Here is a 19,771-nt window from a genome sequence, read left to right on the forward strand (position 1 = left end):
GTGCTCCCTGTCACTGATATATATATATATATATATATAGCTATAGTGTCTGTAACTACTGTGCTCCCTGTCACTGATATATATATATATAGCTATAGTGCCTGTAACTACTGTGCTCCCTGTCACTGATATATATATATATATATATATATATATATATATATATATATATATATACATTGTTCGACAAACCTATACATTTGCTTGCCCCGGGCGAGTGGATTTAACCCCCGGGCGAGTAAATATTGGCCCAAGCAGCACACGTTTGGTACTAGGTGGCGAGTAGATTTTTTTGTGTGGCGAGTAGATTTTTAGGTGATTTGTCAACCACTGTATATATATATATAGCTATAGTGCCTGTAACTACTGTGCTCCCTGTCACTGATATATAGCTATAGTGCCTGGAACTACTGTGCTCCCTGTCACTGATGTATATATATATAGCTATAGTGCCTGTAACTACTGCGCTCCCTGTCACTGATATATATATATAGCTAATATATATATATAGCTATAGTGCCTGTAATTACTGTGCTCCCTGTCACTGATATATATATATATAGCTATAGTGTCTGTAACTACTGTGCCCCCTGTCACTGATATATAGCTATAGTGCCTGTAACTACTGTGCCCCCTGTCAATTCTGCATCAAAATAGATCATTAAGATACAAAGAAAAACACTTCCCACTATTCCTTCTATTCAGCATGGTGATGGGCAGGGTACCACGTCATGATGCGTAAACTTCATTCATTTGAATGGAAAAGCTTCCTTACACGTGGTCAACGCACACAGCATATCAAAAAGCCATAGAGGAAGGATAATACTGGCCCCTGGCCAGAACCCTCCTCTGTAATGTAACACACAGTTAATGTGAGGAGGGGTTACATCCCTTTTGCGGTGAGCCACATCAATGTGGCCCGTGAATGATGCATGTTACGAGTCTCCTGCCCTAAATGTGCTTTGCAGCAAAACTCCCGTTCGTTCTGGCAGACTTTGACGTGAGCCTTTATCACATTTCCCATCGCCCTGCGCTTTCCCCATCCCCCAGCGACAACATGTTTGTATCATTACTGTACCGAAGGGTCTGAAAGCTGAATAATGTAAGAGTCCCGCATGGCAATAGAAGGGGGAAGGAGAGATACCGTGTGACAGAGTGACGTTAGCTCCCTCAGTAGCGTTGCCCTTTTAGCTTAGCTGCGGGTTCTGTCTGGAAGCCTTTATGTGGCTGATTCCATGTCTGAGTTAAAACCGAAGGTATTGTGGATTCACACTAAATTACATATATATATAAATAAAAACGTACCCACAGAATCCAAGAAGATTTTTGCCCATCTGCGCCTTAACAACGGCCTCTTTAAAGTGGTCAGTGAAACGTTGTTTCCTCCCACTGAAGTCCTAAGTGCAGCCCCCCCCCCTTTCTCCCCCGTTAGAAATACCTTCATTTACCACAACATTATGAGCAAAAGATGCAGGAAATACAATGTAATTCCTGGCTCTATCATGCCCTCCTTCAGCCTCAGACAGCAGTATCTTCTATAGAACAGTAGTAATGCGGAGATGTGTGCAGGTTTTTAAAGTGTTAATATTGAGCTGCTGATATCCTATAGTGCACACACTATCTAACGGTTGGTAAGATACATCTATACAGGTTCACAAGGGCACCGATGCTTTAAGTCACTGCCAAACTGTGGGGCATAGGCTTCCCTATGGGGTTAATCCAGCGGTGGGCAACTACAGTCCTCAAGGGCCACCAACAGGTCAGGTTTTCAGGATATCCCAGCTTCAGCACAGGTGGCTCAGTCAAAGACTGTATCACCTGTGCTGAAGCAGGGATATTCTTAAAACCTACCTGTTGTAAGCTCTCAAAAACTGAAGTTGCCCCACCCCTGGGTTAAACAAAGATATGGCTGACAATTAAATTGCCACTGCAGTATTTCCAACTCAAAAGATATATGAATTAATGCACCTGTAAAAAAGAGCTCTACAAAGAGGGTTTATTAAAATGAAGACCCTAATCCATTCGCTGCTTTGCAGAAAAGCTCCACTTGAACAAACAAGGAAGCTGTCCCCTTCAAACATCCCCAAACAGCTACAACATGAGCACATCGCTGCAGTGGTCATGCCATTGGACTGAGGCCTTTTCAATTATTATAATGTACTATAATGTCTCCCCTGCTGAAACCACTCTCTTGGCTTCCTATCAAATCCCGGGTCTTACACTCAATTCTCATCCTCACTTTTAAAGCTTTACACTCTTCTGCCCCTCCTTACATCTCAGCCCTAATTTCTCGCTATGCACCATTCGGCTCAAGGATGTCTTCTTTCTACCCCCTTTGTATCTAAAGCCCTCTCCCACCTTAAACCTTTCTCACTGACTGCCCCACACCTCTGGAATGCCCTTCCCCTCAATAATCCTTCCTGATATTTTCAGTGACCATGCAATAGTGTACTGTGTAAGGAAAATTAAACCGCCCCATTCAAGCCCTAAAGTTCTCCTCACTAGAACATTTAAAAACTTTAACCCACAACAGTTTCTGGATGACCTTACCAACTGCCCATGGCACAGATTCGATTTAATTCCCGACCCCGATTCTGCGCTCGACTATTTCCAATCCGAGTTCTTAAAACTCTGCGATACCCATGCTCCACTACGCAAAATAAGGGTACGGGGGGGCCACCTTCCATGGGTTACACTTGACCTTATAGCACTCTACCAGTTCAGGGATGCCTTGTGGAAAAGCTACAAAGTAACTGGCACTACCAAGGATCTCAATCACTACAGATGCATGCGGAACGTGTGCACAAGGCAAACAAGGCATGCAAAAGCACAATATTACTCTGACAATCTCCACCAAAATACATCAAACCCAGCTAACTTCTGGAAGGTTATCAACAATATATTCCAGCCTCCTAACCATCAACAACCAAGTAATATCACTAAGGGGGATATTACTCTGACAAACCCGACTGACATTGCAAATGCATTCAATGATTACTTTGTGGGGTGTGCCACTAACTTATTAGCGAAACGCAGCACAAACCCCAAACATGAATCTCATCCTGGGAGTATCCCTACAGTCCCACCCCCTCCCAACACTGCCCACAATTTTCAATTTAGCCCAGTATCTGAAGAGGAGATTACACAAGCGCTCCTCAAACTAAAACTAAGCAGCCAATGTGGACCCGACTTACTACAATCTAGGTTCCTACGACTTGGTGCCCCAGCCATTGCCAAACCAATTGCTTCCATAGTCAACTCTATCCTGTCTGCAGGCCATATCCCTAAGACCTGGAAAACTGCCAGAGTTGTCCCAATCTTCAAAAGTGGGGACAAAAACACTGTCTCAAACTACAGGCCAATCTCACTTCTCCCAATTCTATCCAAAGTTATGGAAAAATGTGTCCACTCCCAATTAAGCGATTTCTACACCAAGACAAATTTCCCTAGCCAATTCCAGTCTGGGTTTCGTCCCAAACACTCCACCGTAACTACCCTGCTAAAAGTTTGCAATGAAATCCAGTGTGGAATGGAACGGGGACAACTCACTGGTGCAGTATTCCTAGATTTTGCAAAGGCTTTTGACACAGTTGATCATGTTATCCTGCTTAACAAACTCCAGAGCTCTGGAATAGGGAAACATGCTTTAAACTGGTTTCAGTCCTACCTATCAGGAAGATCCCAACATGTGTCCATCTCAGGCTCTAACTCCAACCCCCTGGATATCACCTATGGTGTCCCGCAAGGCTCTGTTCTGGGGCCCCTACTCTTCTCAGTGTTCATTAATGATCTTCCCACAGCTTGTAAGGAAGCCTCAATACACATGTATGCAGATGACACAATCCTATATGCACACAGCCATAGCCTCTCTGACCTTCAACACATACTTCAGTCTGACTTTTTGAGACTCGAAAATTGGATTTCCCAAAACAAACTGTTTTTAAACACTGACAAGACTGTAACAATGGTATTTGGGACCAAGACTAAATTTGTAAAGCTTCCAGTGACTGAGCTCCTGATTAGAACCAACGCTAACACCACCCTAACACCTGTCACTAGTTTTAAATACCTGGGCTTATGGTTTGACTCCCACTTAACATTCGGGATGCACATTGATACCCTGACAACCAAGACCTATGCCAAACTAGGGGTACTTAACAGGAACAAATCCTCCCTAAGTCTCCTGGTCAGAAAGCGTATTGCACAGCAGATGCTAATGCCAATTATTGACTATGGAGACATAGTATATGGCTCGGCTCCTCAAACTCACCTTAGCAAACTTGACACCCTCTACAATTCAATTTGTCGTTTTGTTCTCCAATGCAACTACAACACACATCACTGCGAAATGCTCAAAGAACTAGATTGGTCATCACTAGAGTCTAGGCGCAAAGTTCACCTTTCCTGTCTCACCCTCAAATACTTTCTGGGCAAGCTATCCAGCTACCTGAACAAGCTCCTCACCCCTACCACATGCAGCACCTATCACCTGAGATCAGACTCCAAAAGACTATTCATGGTCCCAAGGCTCAACAAAGTATCCGGACGTTCCTCCTTCTCCTTCCGTGCACCCCAAAACTGGAACAACCTACCAGAGACTCTCATATCCACCACCAGCTTAAGTTCTTTCAAATCTAAGGCTGTCTCACACTTTAATCTGGTCTGTAACTGTTACATACGCTCATAATATATATTTTCTTTAACTGTGCACGCAATGTCTTGTATATAATGTATACCTTGTTCATTTATGTAACTGTATTTGTAACCATGTATTATTTGTTTTACTCTGTGCCCAGGACATACTTGAAAACGAGAGGCAACTCTCAATGTATTACTTCCTGGTAAAATATTTTATAAATAAATAACCGACTAGCACCCTCTCTATTCCCCTTTAAGACCCACCTCAAAACACACCAGCTTAAGGAAGCATATGAGTAGCTCCATGGCTGATACTTTACTCCTCATGCATAAACCTTGGCCCCTTGCAGACGCATTTACCAGAACGCCCTCCTACTGTCTCTGTACGATATTCTTACCTATTAGATCGTGAGCTCTTCGGGGCAGGCACTCCTTTTCCTAAATGTCACTTTTATGCCTGAAGCACTTCTTCCCATTATGTATTATTTGTATTATTTGTTATTTATATGATTGTCACGTGTATTACTGCTGTGAAGCGCTATGTACATTAATGGCGCTGCATAAATAAAGACATACATACATACATACTATTTTGTATTTTCTGTGTTGCGGGTGTGTTTTCAGCCTGTTGTACAGTTCTAATGGGCTCATCGACTACTCCATATTCTTCTAGCGCTTTCCAGTGCCAAGATTATGTTAGTTAATATTTCATCTAAATAGTATAAGTATGCTTGGCATGTCAGTGGATTTTCTGAGCTGCCCTATAATTTGCTTTGCAGAAACGGCAGGTTTCAACATTTTTGTGTTCAACATGCTATGTGTGTTAATATCAGATAAGATGTACCTTTTGTACAGTGAAGTTGGCCTTTTTCCCAGTTAATGCTATTTCCTAAACTATTTGCTGCCAATTACATAACAAACGTTGTACCCGTGTGAAGAAGATGATGGTCACATAACTCCGGTTAAAAAGAAAATTGGGTTAATTTATTGCATGATCAAAACAAAAGGACAACCGCTTGGGCTTCCCTGGCTCTTTCTCAAGCTCCATATGATGGTGTCACCAATAACCACACACATATATAGCGGAATATAGCAGGTAAACCAAGTGAAAGCCCTTATGGGATGAGCCCTGCTCTCTAGTTGGCGTTCTGTATGACGTCAACAGGGCAACGCAGGAGGGTGCCCCGCTAATGCCATACACAGCGCTGACTGGAGAGAGTCACTCATCACAAAGGGGCGTGGAGTTTGTTTTTGCTCTGTTTTTACTACGACTACTCTAACAGGATTCTGTCCCCTGGCTCTGGTCGGTGATCATATACCCCTACCTCAGCCCTGCGGGTCCACTTCCTAGCGGAGACGAGCAACGTTATAGGTAGGCCCCCGAAACGTTGTCCTTTCGTTTGTGTTTTGATCATGCCATTAAAATTAATTAACCCATTTTCATTTTCAGCCAGACTTCTGTGGTCATCAACTCCTTCACCCATGTATTATTGTATTACTGAAGACACGAGTGGTGATGTCTGGCCCATCATGCACCAATTACAAACTAGATTCCATGTTTAACAAGAACATGGTGAGTTCCACATTGTACCCGTAAGGCAATGTCTGATAAAGGTCTCCCATGGCAAAGAGGCATGTAAAGCATAGTAAAACAATGTGTAGCAGGCCTCCTGCGCCAATGAAGGCTTTAACCAGAAGAATTGGTCATTGTCCTGGTCAGCGGTGAGAATGGATGGAAATCTCATCACGGTGCTTTCCGGCCAACTAGCGGACAGTCTAGAAATCTATTTGAAAAGGTAAATGTGTTTTTTATGTTATATTTCATAAATTCTCCTTAGTAGTAAAAATAAAACCGTATTTTGAGTGATGAGTGAATTGTTTGGATCCATGACTGCCTTATTGCTGTTAAAAGTCTAATTACAAAAAAAAAATTCTATTAATTTAATATTTTTCAAAGATAATTATAAGAGGTTGATAGGAAAGTGGTCCAAAAATAAAAAGAGGAAGGAGGTGGTAAAGTATACATTGACAAATCAATCTCCAAATGGTATAATAAGGACATTGTTATAAACTGTTATTGATCTAAACGTGATCTAGTACATATAGGTAACATACAGATTAAGAATATTCAAGCATTCCTATTCAGTTCAGATCTCTGTTACATTTAAAATAAACGTTTTGACAATATTACAAAATACTAAATGGAATTGGGATATAGGAAGCAAGCTCCGAGCCATGACCAGCCAAGGACCAGCCAAAGATCAGCCAAGGACCAGCCAAGGACTAGCCAAGGACCAGCCATCATCTTTCCATTGTGCAGACTGACCAAATTCTTCCTCGTATTTTCATCATTGTGGGTGGCAATTTGATTTTCCAGTTACATGCAAGGTTGTAGGTCTTAATTGGGATCTATGTACATTTTGTGGTGGCTTTCTCAGAACCCGAACCCATGGATCTCTACTCAACTTTACCTGAAATACTTCATCAATTTACATTTTCCCCCCAGAATCTCTGATTGAGTAGGCAACGCCCACAATTATGTGCCTGCGAGCCCCTTAAACCGCGTTTCCTTCAACACAACGGGGAGGAAGACGGATATATCTCATGTTACCTAGAGGAATCTTATCGCCATGTTCTTTAATGGTTGTACATATAGAGTTTGCATGGAGATTTGTTCCAAATATATATATATATTTATATATATAAATATAAACAAACAAAGAAAGTAGCGCCAGTGAGTGTGTGGTTAATATGCTAAAGTGTAAACCAAGAAAAAATAATAAATGTGTAATTACATATATATTCATATTCTGATACTCCTTTGATTTTCCACTCCTTCATGTATTTGAATTTAGGTGAGTCGCCAGCACAAAAGTGAAATAAAACCTTTGTGATATTCTGGACACAAACATCATTTTTTTTTTAAAGTGATGGGTGGGAATCCTCCTGGAGGAGTTTTGGCTTTTATCAGATGTACCATTTGTGCCAATCAAAAAACGTGGTGAAATGTACCAGTTGGACCGAAGTCTATAATTTGGGAAAAAGCTGGCTACAAAAAGTTTCATATTTAGATACATATCCTTAAATCTCCTCATTCCTTTTTGAATCCATACTTGGAAATACTTTCGCGAAGAACCCAGGAGAAAATAAGAGTTATTAAAAAAAGAAAATCGTTAAAGAGTTTCTGCAGGTAAAGTGGTGTTTAATGGAACAACTGTCCCACACGGAAACTGAATCGGAGATAACAAGGTGACTAGCTAAATTCCTATCTCTCTGACAGTTAGGGAGTCATAATTATGAATCTTTTGAGATGGAATTTCCAGTAATTACTATTTTTAACATTTACATATTCCTGTATTAGTATAATGTAGGGAAACAATATTTTTTTTACAGTACAAAGGTTACTATACTCATTATATTTATCATCAAATGTTTTGCAACATCTCGTCTGCTCTCCATTACTGGAAGTGCTACGTACAGTACAGATTAGTAATTTCCTTCTTTACAGCATGAGTAAAACCTACTGTATAGGAAATGTGAGCTTTTTCAGACAAAGTTGGCTCTAGGTCAGGGGTGACCAGCGCCAGGCCTCAAGGGCCACGAACAGGTCAGGTTTTAAGGATATCCCTGCTTCAGCGCAGTTGGCTCTAGCAGTGATCAGCCAAAATGACCACCCATGCTGAAGCAGGGATATCCTTAAAACCCAGCCTGTTGGTGGCCCTTGAGGACTGGAGTTGACCCATCCCCTGCTTTAGTTCTTCCTGTACCCGCTCAGCACAAAATGAGCCATGGATTAGAAGTAAACATGTTCCCTTTTGTTCACACAGGCCCTCGGGTGCATTCCATCCAGGTGGGCCTCCTTAGCGGTGGCACATATCCCTAGAGGGGCTATTACTTATCTAAAGGTAAAACGATATCTTGTTTGTGTTGGGGCTAACTCCGAACGTGGTAGATGTGTAGACTGTGTCATTTGTAAAACAAAAAGGGACTTGACACCACAAGACGTTTTTATGGCCCCTGCATAGTGCTTGTTATATTGCCAGCTTCAAACGCGTCTCATTTGCATGTGCACTGTAGATACAAATAAGGTCGTCCTTACGCTGTGGCTTTCTTATACGGTTATTATCAGAATTACATAAGTGTGCTGCAATTTATAATGCATCAAAGGTAAATACAAATATAAAACAATAGTGCAGACTCCTGAATTCTAGTAACTCTGCAAAGTGATACATTGTATGGACTTGTATGAAAGATCTTCCTATATATCGGTGGTATAAGAACAATAAAGGTTATCACATCTGATCAGATATTATCTTTATTTTTGACCCTATAGTTGTAAATCTGAATAAGAAAGCTTTTTGAGTTGAGAGCTCAGGAATTGGAACCTCTCTTCACATCATGGTTTTGTTGGTGGCTTCCAGCCTCTTAGAAAGCCACGTGGGATGAGAAACATTGCACACGTTTGCTACTAAAATCTAATATCTATCTTGCACGGCCTAGTCACTAGCATCATTCTATCAACCTATTCCCATTCCATCCCTATGCTACATGCCTTGCATACAAACTCAAACACTTACAATAAAGCACATGGCACATAAATAGAAAGATAAATGCTCACATCAGCTTCTCCTTGATCAATGACGTAGAAGTTGTCTCCCTCGTCCCCTAAGAGAAAATAAATGGACAAGTAAGTGGAAAGGTCCCAGTAAGTGTCCCAGTAATCAGTGTGTTCCAATTCTGTGTCCCAACACAGGTTTACTTTCATCAAAGTTTCCCAATAACTTGTATACTGCACAATGTTACTTGACATACAGTAATATCACTCCAGAAACGCAGGCTTTCATGGCTATCACGCCTACAAAGCTGTATAAGCTGGTTTCCACTAACAAAAAAAATGCATTAAAAGAGGAACTGCAAATGTTCACCTAAGTTTATTACAAAACTATATATGTTGAAAATAGCAACTTTGAATTCTGAATGAAACAGAAGTACAGGCAGAACCAGACTCTTAGTTACAAAATTGACGATAACAGATAAGTTAATAGTGCTATTATTTAATTGTACTTAAAACTGTAATTTGTAGGGTGAAAACAGTAACCTAGTAAGGGATTATGAAGGCAGCCAAAAAACGTAAATAATGTCATTACTCACATAAAAATGGACAAGTGCACTGTTTCTATTTATACATCGTAGCTTGAGATCTATAGTTTGTGCATTTTGTGTAGACAGGAATAATACTTATGGCTATATGGTAATATCGTAAAGAAGTGTAGTTCACTTTCTCTAGTTAAAGTTATCTGGTCAAAGTGCACCAAACACTGTTCTATATGCTTAGAAATGATTCAAAATAGAAAATACATTTGATAAAATTAGAAACAAAACCCAATGCTTGTGAAACAGAAAGAATGTGACAATAAATATGAGCAAGCATGGTTATTTTCAGAGTGTATCATAGTGTAACCTTGTCGTATAAAAGAACAAATAGATCACAAAACATTCAAGGTCGCTGTGTTACAATGATACCATATTTGGCTTTGTCACAGTAGAAAACAGAATCCCCAGAGGTTTCAATACATGGTTTCTGCTAAAGTCAGATTTCCTTGCCAAAGTTACAGTGAAGTTGTAGCTTTCTATTTGGCAGGATAAATCAATGGGATTACCTAGCAAGCCAATCATTCCTGAAATCTAAACAGGTAAAATAAGGGCTACGTGAGCTCAGAAGGAAGGACTGCATAGAAATATATTGAATGTATTGTAATGTGTGACATGCATGGATATCTGATGTCTGGAGAACGTGCTCAGATGTTTCATGATCTATTTTTGCATCGCACAATCAATAGTGGAGTGTGGAAATATATATCCTGAGTGATAAACCAATTTCCCCAAAAAGCCCACTATTCAATAAAACCCCATGCATTATTAACCATTGTTCATTTCCATTCATGTGAATGTAAGTTACTGCATTGTTAACAGTTCAATAGAACCATGTTCAATAGAACAAGACTGAAAACGGAAGCAGCAGTAGCATATTACACTTTATTTAATTAGAATATTATTGTTAAATTGAGTTACTTTCTACTTTTTCTTGGCAGCGTTGCGAATCCAACGAGCATCCCAGTTTTTTTTTTTTAGCACAATTATTTTTTTGTGCTCATGTTGCCAACTTTCAGCCACATTTGAAACGCTGTTTTTCTCCCGTGATTGTCACACCAACGTTCCAAGTTCTACATTCTAAGTCGATGTTATGGAACGGTACAAATTTCCTTCTGGATTTCCAGTTGCGCCTGATGGCGGGATTGTATAACCATTATCGCTAATGCAAAAGAACAATTCTGTACAAATAAATGTCACATGCCTTTTATTTTCACACAAAATTCATTACTGGCACCAAAGAAGGAATGAGCTCGTGCTTCGTAGGGATTTCTTTTAAATCGAATTATATTTTCCAGTGTTGAAATTTCCCAGAAGATCTTGCCGTATTTTTAAAAAAAATATTTTCCAGTCGTTGGAAGCACATAGTTAAATATATAATAAGACATCCACAAAAACATCTTTCCTTCCTTTGGATGAAAAACTAACAAGTGATTTAGGTGAGCACAGTGGAATTTTACGTTTCACAATGCCGACTTGTCCAATTGGACAAACAACCTTACATTCTACGGCACTGCTAGTGGAATAATAGATTTGACGCTTGGTATTGATGGGAACATAGGATTGAATGTGTCAGTCATTTCTTACCCTATCCTTGTGAGCAATAGTGTCCTAAGGTAAGGGCAAACTGGGGCAATTGCCCGTTGACCCACACTGTAGGGGCAGCCCAAATTGAGTTGATGCAGTGATATTTACATTACAGCTTATTGTGATTTTAGTGAATTTTTCTAATTGTGATTATCTTTATTTAACTCTATTTTCCTCAAACTTCTAAGGGGCCCCTATTGACTTTCTTACCCGGGGCCCCCACGAATCCTAAGGCCACCTCTGATTAAATGTCAAAGATAAGTAACTTTTGCTTAAAGTACACTTTTAAAGCAGACAGAATAATGCCTGCTCAGACCTAGTGATTTAACTGACACCTTACAACAAGAGAAAGATGGGAAGAGAAAGAACAATGTGTACACATAATACTAACATCTATTCATTCTCCCCCTCTAACTCCTCAGATTGATTGAGCAACTCCCTGTATTGGTTTCTAAGGTGCTATATGCAGAAAATCATGACACCAAGCATATGTAAACATGTTCTTAAATCCCTTTTAAATATTGTTTGTGTTCATCCAATTAGTGTACTAATCATGGTGTGTGATTCATGTTTAATCTACCATTATCCCTTGATTGTTACCATGTACTTTGGGTGAGAAGCTCCTATGAATATTACTGTAATGGGGGCATTATGTTTGGTTTGGACGGCATTGTAAGTCTTGCTCATGCATACTGAACCCAACACTTATGCAGCAACCATAGGGATAAATGATGCTGATCAGATTACAGGGATCAATGAAACTCAAATGGAGCCTAAATATTCCTCGACATGGATAAGAAGTGTTCACAACCCAGTGTGGGGCTTTTTCTTTATCAGCCGATCGGGACATTTTTGACCGAAAGTCCCTGTTGAAGTCAATGGGGAATTTCGTCCTAAAAGCGCCCGATGGGCCCCTGCGGCTGGAATACAATAATCCCCTTATTAGGGACCTTAGCGAAGTACAGGCGTGATCATGACACTCTTACCTTGCAGTATGACAGTTTCCCCAGCAATGTGCGTGACCGGAAACATGGCATCAAAGATGTCACTGCAAGAGAAACCCGATGTGTCAATGCTTTGTTACCTTTATTCACAGGTGCACCAACCCGGTTTAGGTAGATCCATTATCAAGACCGGCTACATTACAGGCACAGCGGAGTATGGTATTCACTTATTCATAAACATATTACTGCGATTGAAGAAAAAACCCCGCAGAGAGATGGCATCTTTTGGCGCCACGATCCTTTCTTTGCTTCCAGTGCAGAATGTTACCTTTAAATCACTGGGAGGGGTGGGGGGGGGGAGGGGGGTTCTTCGGTGAATTGAAAGTTGGTGTACAGTACACAGAGGAAAAACGGGAGCAAAGTTCTTTGGTACAGTCACACAGGTTAAAAAAAGGACTAGTTTTGCTCCAGAATGACCTTGATCCTTTGGGGGATATGTGTCACAGTCTGCTGGCTGCAAAACGGGGCAAAAAAAACCCCGCTCCAAAGCAACCAGAAAACATTGTTATCCTATTGGAGTGTTTTGTACAGAGACTTTGATGCATAACCCATACCAATTAGATTGTAAGCTCTTTGGAGCAGGGTCTCCCTTTGCCTTAAGTTGTCATTTGCCTGTTGCACTTATCCCTGTTATTTGTACTTTATTTACCTTGTATTGTAATTTTGTACAGCGCTGCGTATCCTGTTGGCGCTATATAAATAAAATGATACATACATCCACAACCCCCATAGACCTCTAAACACTTAGAGTCATATGTACTAATCAGTCTGCTGCGGCATATTCCGACACCTTTCGGGCGATTTAAGTCTGTGCGCTGCCTTCTTGGTGCCTTATTGCTGAAGAGTTTAGTATGTATGAGCCTTAATACTTTGCAATACTGGCTCCCACCATACAGTCATTATGACTAAAACTTTCAAATGCACCAAATATTTGACCCCACGACTTTATATAGTCAGGTAGAGTGCCAGTAAATATGCATATATAGATAGTTATTCATTTGACAATTTATGTTGCATTTTGCAGAATCAACACTAGAATACAGGGATGTCAAACACAATACATGGGTGAACGCACCAAACACATACAAATAAACATGGAGACAAAAGGAATCTCTATGAACAAATTGCCTTTACCCTGCCTGTTACTGCGAATCCCTTTGTCACTTTTCTGCATTGTACAATTATTGATGATGTTGACGCTTGAATATCGCAGGTACTGCGTCTTTTGTACAAACCGCTGGTCAATGAAACTTTGTGTAGTATTTGTTGTGTGGATTTATGCAGGTAGGTATTTGGTCCTAGATTTGGAATAGTATTATACCTACCTGAAACTCAAGCATATGTTATTAAGTGGGGCCGCACCTTTAAAAGTTGAATATATTATGCACGCAGTTCTATGGGACCTGTGAATTAAGAGTAGATTTATTGTAGTGCTAAAAAGTAGTACAAACCTTAATAAAATGTGTGACGCAGGTATGTGCATGTGTGACGTACGTATGTGTATGTGTGGCGTAGGTATGTGAATGTGTGACGTACGTATGTTTTCTGTGTGATGCACTTATGTGTATGTGTAATGTAGGTATGTGTATGTGTGACGTAGGTATGTGTCTGTGTGACGTAGGTATGTGTATGTGTGATGTACGTATGTGTATGTGTGACGTACGTATGTGTATGTGTGACGTACGTATGTGTGTGACGTACGTGTATGTGTGACGTACGTATGTGTATGTGTGACGTACATATGTGTATGTGTGACGTACGTATGTGTATGTGTGACGTACGTATGTGTATGTGTGACGTACGTATGTGTATGTGTGACGTACATATGTGTATGTGTGACGTACGTATGTGTATGTGTGACGTACGTATGTGTATGTGTGACGTACGTATGTGTATGTGTGACGTACATATGTGTATGTGTGACGTACGTATGTGTATGTTTGATGTACGTATGTGTATATGTGATGCATGTATGTTTGACGTACGTATGTGTATGTGTGACGCACTTATGTGTATGTGCGACTTAGGTATGTGTATGTGTGACGTAGGTATGTGTATGTGTGACGTATGTATGTGTGACGTAGGTATGTGTATGTGTGATGTACATATGTGTATGTGTGATGTATGTATGTGTGACGTACGTATGTGTAATGTACGTATGTATAACGTATGTATGTGTGACGTACGTATGTGTATGTGTATGTGTGATGTACATATGTGTCTGTGTGACGTATGTATGTGTATGTGTGACGTACGTATGTGTAACGTATGTATGTGTATGTGTGACGTAGGTATGTGTGACGTAGGTATGTGTGACGTACGTATGTGTCTGTGTGATGTATGTATGTGTGACGTACGTATGTGTAACGTACGTATGTGTGACGTATGTATGTGTGACGTACGTATGTGTATGTGTGATGTACATATGTGTATGTGTGACGTATGTGTATGTGTAACGTATGTATGTGTATGTGTGACATAGGTATGTGTAACGTACGTATGTGTATGTGTGACGTACGTATGTGTATGTGTGACGTACGTATGTGTATGTGTGACGTACGTATGAAGGTCGTTAGCGGCCTGATTCTGTCTGGCAAAAAAGAAAAAAAGTTTTTGCCGCTGATGACGCAGACTGAGAAATGTCAGGTTTGTACATAGGTGTGCCCACAAGCGCAATTTAAAATGTAAATTTTGCGCTAAAAAAAGCCACGTGCGACGCTTCGTGCATTTTCACCTGTGTTTTTTCAATCTTTATTTCACCCCTATTCTGTTTGGACTTGTTAAGCAGACAGCACCCGAGGCTCGGAGCAACCTAAGGTATTCTGTCTTTGGCATTACGTTACTGCATTGCAATGACACATCAGCAGCCTCTCTAAGTAAACCTCATGACAGGTCCCATGTAGCCGTGGATGAAAAATGCATCTTTCACGGCGTTAGAGCAAACTGCCATCGTAGATATTTAAAGCAGAATTTCATGATTAAAAAAAACAAAAAAAAACTTTCTTTTTAAAACAGGTATGAGGCAGGGGGTCTCCGGGGCAGGAGGTCTCCGGGGCAAAGGGTCTCCGGGGCAGAGGGTCTCCGGGGCAGGGGGTTTCCGGGGCAGGGGGTCTCCGGGTCAGGGGGTCTCCGGGGCAGGGGGTCTCCGGGGCAGGGGGTCTCCGGGGCAGGGGGTCTCCGGGGCAGGGGGTCTCCGGAGCAGGAGGTCTCCGGGGCAGGAGGTCTCCGGGGCAAAGGGTCTCCGGGGCAGAGGGTCTCCGGGGCAAAGGGTCTCCGGGGCTGAACCCCCGTAATTTCAGCTCTTGGAATCTGCTGCTTCCCGAGATACTAAGTGTCTTTATCTCCTGCAAGTTTAAAGGTCCCATGTCACGCGGGCCAATAGGAAGCTGCGATGGGTGACGTTGCGATTTCCTATTGGCCTCTGTAATGGGGACGGGCCGTTAAACCACTGGCATGAGCAACAGAGGTAAGTATCTCAGAAAGCAGGGGTCCCCAGAGCTGAAACTAATGGGGTTCAGCTCCAGAGACCCCCTGCTTCCCACCTCTATAAAAAGAACGACCTGGCCGGAAATACACCTTTAAATCTGCACGCCTTCTTAAAATTGCACGCGCAATGTAATTATCTGTGTGTAAGTCACTCTCTGTATGGCAAAGAAAGGGATGTGGAGAGGTGGGAGTGAAGCATAATCTGTGTATACTCGTGTCATCTGCAAAATACAGAGTACATGAACAATTATCAGGCTCATTAAACGTTTGCTGTGTAGTCTTTACTCCTCCTTACGAGGCCAGCTGCAAAAGAAAGGAACGAGGTTAATTTGCCGGCTTGATTTCGAAGCCTTGCTTGATGCGGTGACTATATGGAATTCTTTCCCATTTCCCAATCTCAAGAACATTCTGCCTGTGCTTTGCAGTGGGGACTGAACGCAGGCTGATCACAGAACATTCTGCCGGTGCTTTGCAGTGGGGACTGAATGCAGGCTGATCACAGAACATTCTGTCGGTGCTTTGTAGTGGGGACTGAATGCAGGCTGATCACAGAACATTCTGCCTGTGCTTTGTAGTGAGGACTGAATGCAGGCTGATCACAGAACATTCTGCTGGTGCTTTGTAGTGGGGACTGAATGCAGGCTGATCACAGAACATTCTGCTGGTGCTTTTTAGTGGGGACTGAATGCAGGCTGATCACAGAACATTCTGCTGGTGCTTTTTAGTGGGGACTGAATGCAGGCTGATCACAGAACATTCTGCTGGTGCTTTGCAGTGGGGACTGAATGCAGGCTGATCACAGAACATTCTGCCGGTGCTTTGTAGTGGGGACTGAATGCAGGCTGATCACAGAACATTCTGCCTGTGCTTTGTAGTGGGGACTGAATGCAGGCTGATCACAGAACATTCTGCCTGTGCTTTGTAGTGGGGACTGAATGCAGGCTGATCACAGAACATTCTGCTGGTGCTTTTTAGTGGGGACTGAATGCAGGCTGATCACAGAACATTCTGCTGGTGCTTTGCAGTGGGGACTGAATGCAGGCTGATCACAGAACATTCTGTCGGTGCTTTGTAGTGGGGACTGAATGCAGGCTGATCACAGAACATTCTGCCTGTGCTTTGCAGTGGGGACTGAATGCAGGCTGATCACAGAACATTCTGCCGGTGCTTTGTTGTGGGGACTGAATGCAGGCTGATCACAGAACATTCTGCTGGTGCTTTGCAGTGGGGACTGAATGCAGGCTGATCACAGAACATTCTGCCGGTGCTTTGCAGTGGGGACTGAATGCAGGCTGATCACAGAACATTCTGCTGGTGCTTTGTAGTGGGGACTGAATGCAGGCTGATCACAGAACATTCTGCTGGTGCTTTGTAGTGGGGACTGAATGCAGGCTGATCACAGAACATTCTGCCTGTGCTTTGCAGTGGGGACTGAATGCAGGCTGATCACAGAACATTCTGCCTGTGCTTTGCAGTGGGGACTGAATGCAGGCTGATCACAGAACATTCTGCTTGTGCTTTGCAGTGGGGACTGAATGCAGGCTGATCACAGAACATTCTGCTGGTGCTTTGTAGTGGGGACTGAATGCAGGCTGATCACAGAACATTCTGCTGGTGCTTTGTAGTGGGGACTGAATGCAGGCTGATAACAGAACATTCTGCTGGTGCTTTGTAGTGGGGACTGAATGCAGGCTGATCACAGAACATTCTGCTGGTGCTTTGTAGTGGGGACTGAATGCAGGCTGATCACAGAACATTCTGCTGGTGCTTTGCAGTGGGGACTGAATGCAGGCTGATCACAGAACATTCTGCTGGTGCTTTGTAGTGGGGACTGAATGCAGGCTGATCACAGAACATTCTGCTGGTGCTTTGTAGTGGGGACTGAATGCAGGCTGATCACAGAACATTCTGCCGGTGCTTTGTAGTGGGGACTGAATGCAGGCTGATCACAGAACATTCTGCCGGTGCTTTGCAGTGGGGACTGAATGCAGGCTGATCACAGAACATTCTGCCGGTGCTTTGCAGTGGGGACTGAATGCAGGCTGATCACAGAACATTCTGCCGGTGCTTTGCAGTGGGGACTGAATGCAGGCTGATCACAGAACATTCTGCCGGTGCTTTGTAGTGGGGACTGAATGCAGGCTGATCACAGAACATCTCCTGGTGGTCGCCTGTAAAGTACAGTAGCAGCTGCAAGACTGAACCCCTTTGCTGTCAAAGAGGCCTTCTACATGCACCAGTAAGACCACCTTTCCGTGGCCACTGTGAACCAGAGCAGTGTTTTGCACTGAGTTGGACTACATGGGTTTAGACATGAAAGTTAAAGGATCTCTATGTATCAATCCAAGCTGTAACCCGGGGGCATATAAAAATGTTATGCTTTGCTTCTTACGGTTTCAGCGGGTCCCAACATGTGCCCATTCTTCCTATATACACAAGAAAACTGAAAGTGACGGAGTTCAGACCTCATAATGAGAACATGTTTATCTCTTTTTTTATCGGGGGGAAGGAAGAATAAATAGTTCTGAAATGTAGACATTACATTTGTTGTTTTTTTGGAACATATTTAATTAGTAATGCACTCAAATGGCTGCAGGCTATGAGGTTAGAATAGGAAGAGCCAGTTTTGCTGTCTATCAACTATATATCCTATTGGTTTCTACCATTTGTCTTCCAAGTCTGGCAGTATTTAATCCCGGCCATCGGAAGACATTTTCTCAATATTTTAAGATTGTGAAAGTCCCAGATTTTTCTTACTTACAGCAGCTATAATAAGTGCCACTGAGGAGTATTCCTATTGGTACCAAGCATGAGAACGGGCGTGACTCTGGTACAGTCAAAGTGTTTCCAACACGTCACCCTCATTGGCTGGCTGTAAGATGGCTGGAAAAGGCATGGACATACCCTATTTTATCTTCGGCCATAAAAGTGTGCCAGCCAGTCACAATGTAATGGTCATCGGTCTAATGTGGAGACCCGTCAGGACACCACATGTCACTTCCACTTACCCAGTTAGCTAAACATGCAGCATCCAGGAATTAGGAAGTAATTCCCCACCCCGCCCCTATGGGTAGCACAAGAGGTCGCCGGCAAGAATGTTTAAACATTCACAGTGAGGTCCTTGGAACATATTGGCATTCGGGGCTCCAATGTATTCCACTTAAATGTCTGGCTCACCAGCGAAAGGCAGTTGATACCCAAAGATAACAAAATTCTCTATTTATTGGACATGGACTGGGAGACCCTTTGGTTCAAAAAGGGTAAAAAAAAAAAAAAAAAAAGTTTAAAAATAAGAGTGCTTTGCAAAGTACCTTATTCCAGAGAGCTCATGTTCAACTTGATGCCTGACATTTTAAAATGGTAGCACTGAAATATGCTGCTCTAGGGAGTCTACACACTTGCAATCCCCTTCCTGGCTCTTGGCCACATAACTTCAGTCTAATCCTGTTCTCAGAGGTGATCATATTTCCCTTTTATTCTTTTTCAGACAATAAAAAATAAAAAAAAATCCATGTAACCTGGATCAGTAAACATACCTCCACATGTTCAAAACGATGTGGTAAAAGTTTCCAACCCAACGTAATGTGAACACCACCAGCCTAACTGCTTCGGAAACCTGCTTTCAATCTCGGGGGTGTAATTACGACACAGTGTGCCACAGCTTGCGTCTACAATTGCAGCGACTGAACTCATTCTTTTAGCTTTCTATGAAATATAAATAGGAACGAAGAAAATAATGTTATCATCTCCATTTCACGGCGGTGCCTTGAGCTGATGTGCTCTCTCTGTCTACTGGAGAACAAAAGAGAAATAAAATCGATGTAATGTTTATGCTGATCATCAGTCTGACGTGCGGAACCGTTTCTGATGACACCACTTTTCTGTGTGTTACCTTGAGGCGTGTC

The 19,771-nt window shown here is 42.1% G+C and overlaps 1 protein-coding gene across 1 annotated transcript in view; it reads right to left on the minus strand.

Annotated features, from left to right (window-relative positions):
* Window positions 1–19,771, minus strand: part of PRKAR1B (protein kinase cAMP-dependent type I regulatory subunit beta) — a 112,784-nt gene that overhangs the window by 42,162 nt on the left and 50,851 nt on the right. The window contains exons 5-6 of the mRNA XM_075565485.1: window positions 12,363–12,424; window positions 9,257–9,303 (exon numbers count right to left, since the gene is read on the minus strand). Coding sequence (XP_075421600.1) covers window positions 9,257–9,303; window positions 12,363–12,424 — 109 coding nt within the window. The remainder of the gene's footprint in view (window positions 1–9,256; window positions 9,304–12,362; window positions 12,425–19,771) is intronic.

The sequence above is a fragment of the Ascaphus truei genome, chromosome 11, assembly GCF_040206685.1.
Source record: "Ascaphus truei isolate aAscTru1 chromosome 11, aAscTru1.hap1, whole genome shotgun sequence".
Lineage (NCBI taxonomy): Eukaryota > Metazoa > Chordata > Amphibia > Anura > Ascaphidae > Ascaphus > Ascaphus truei.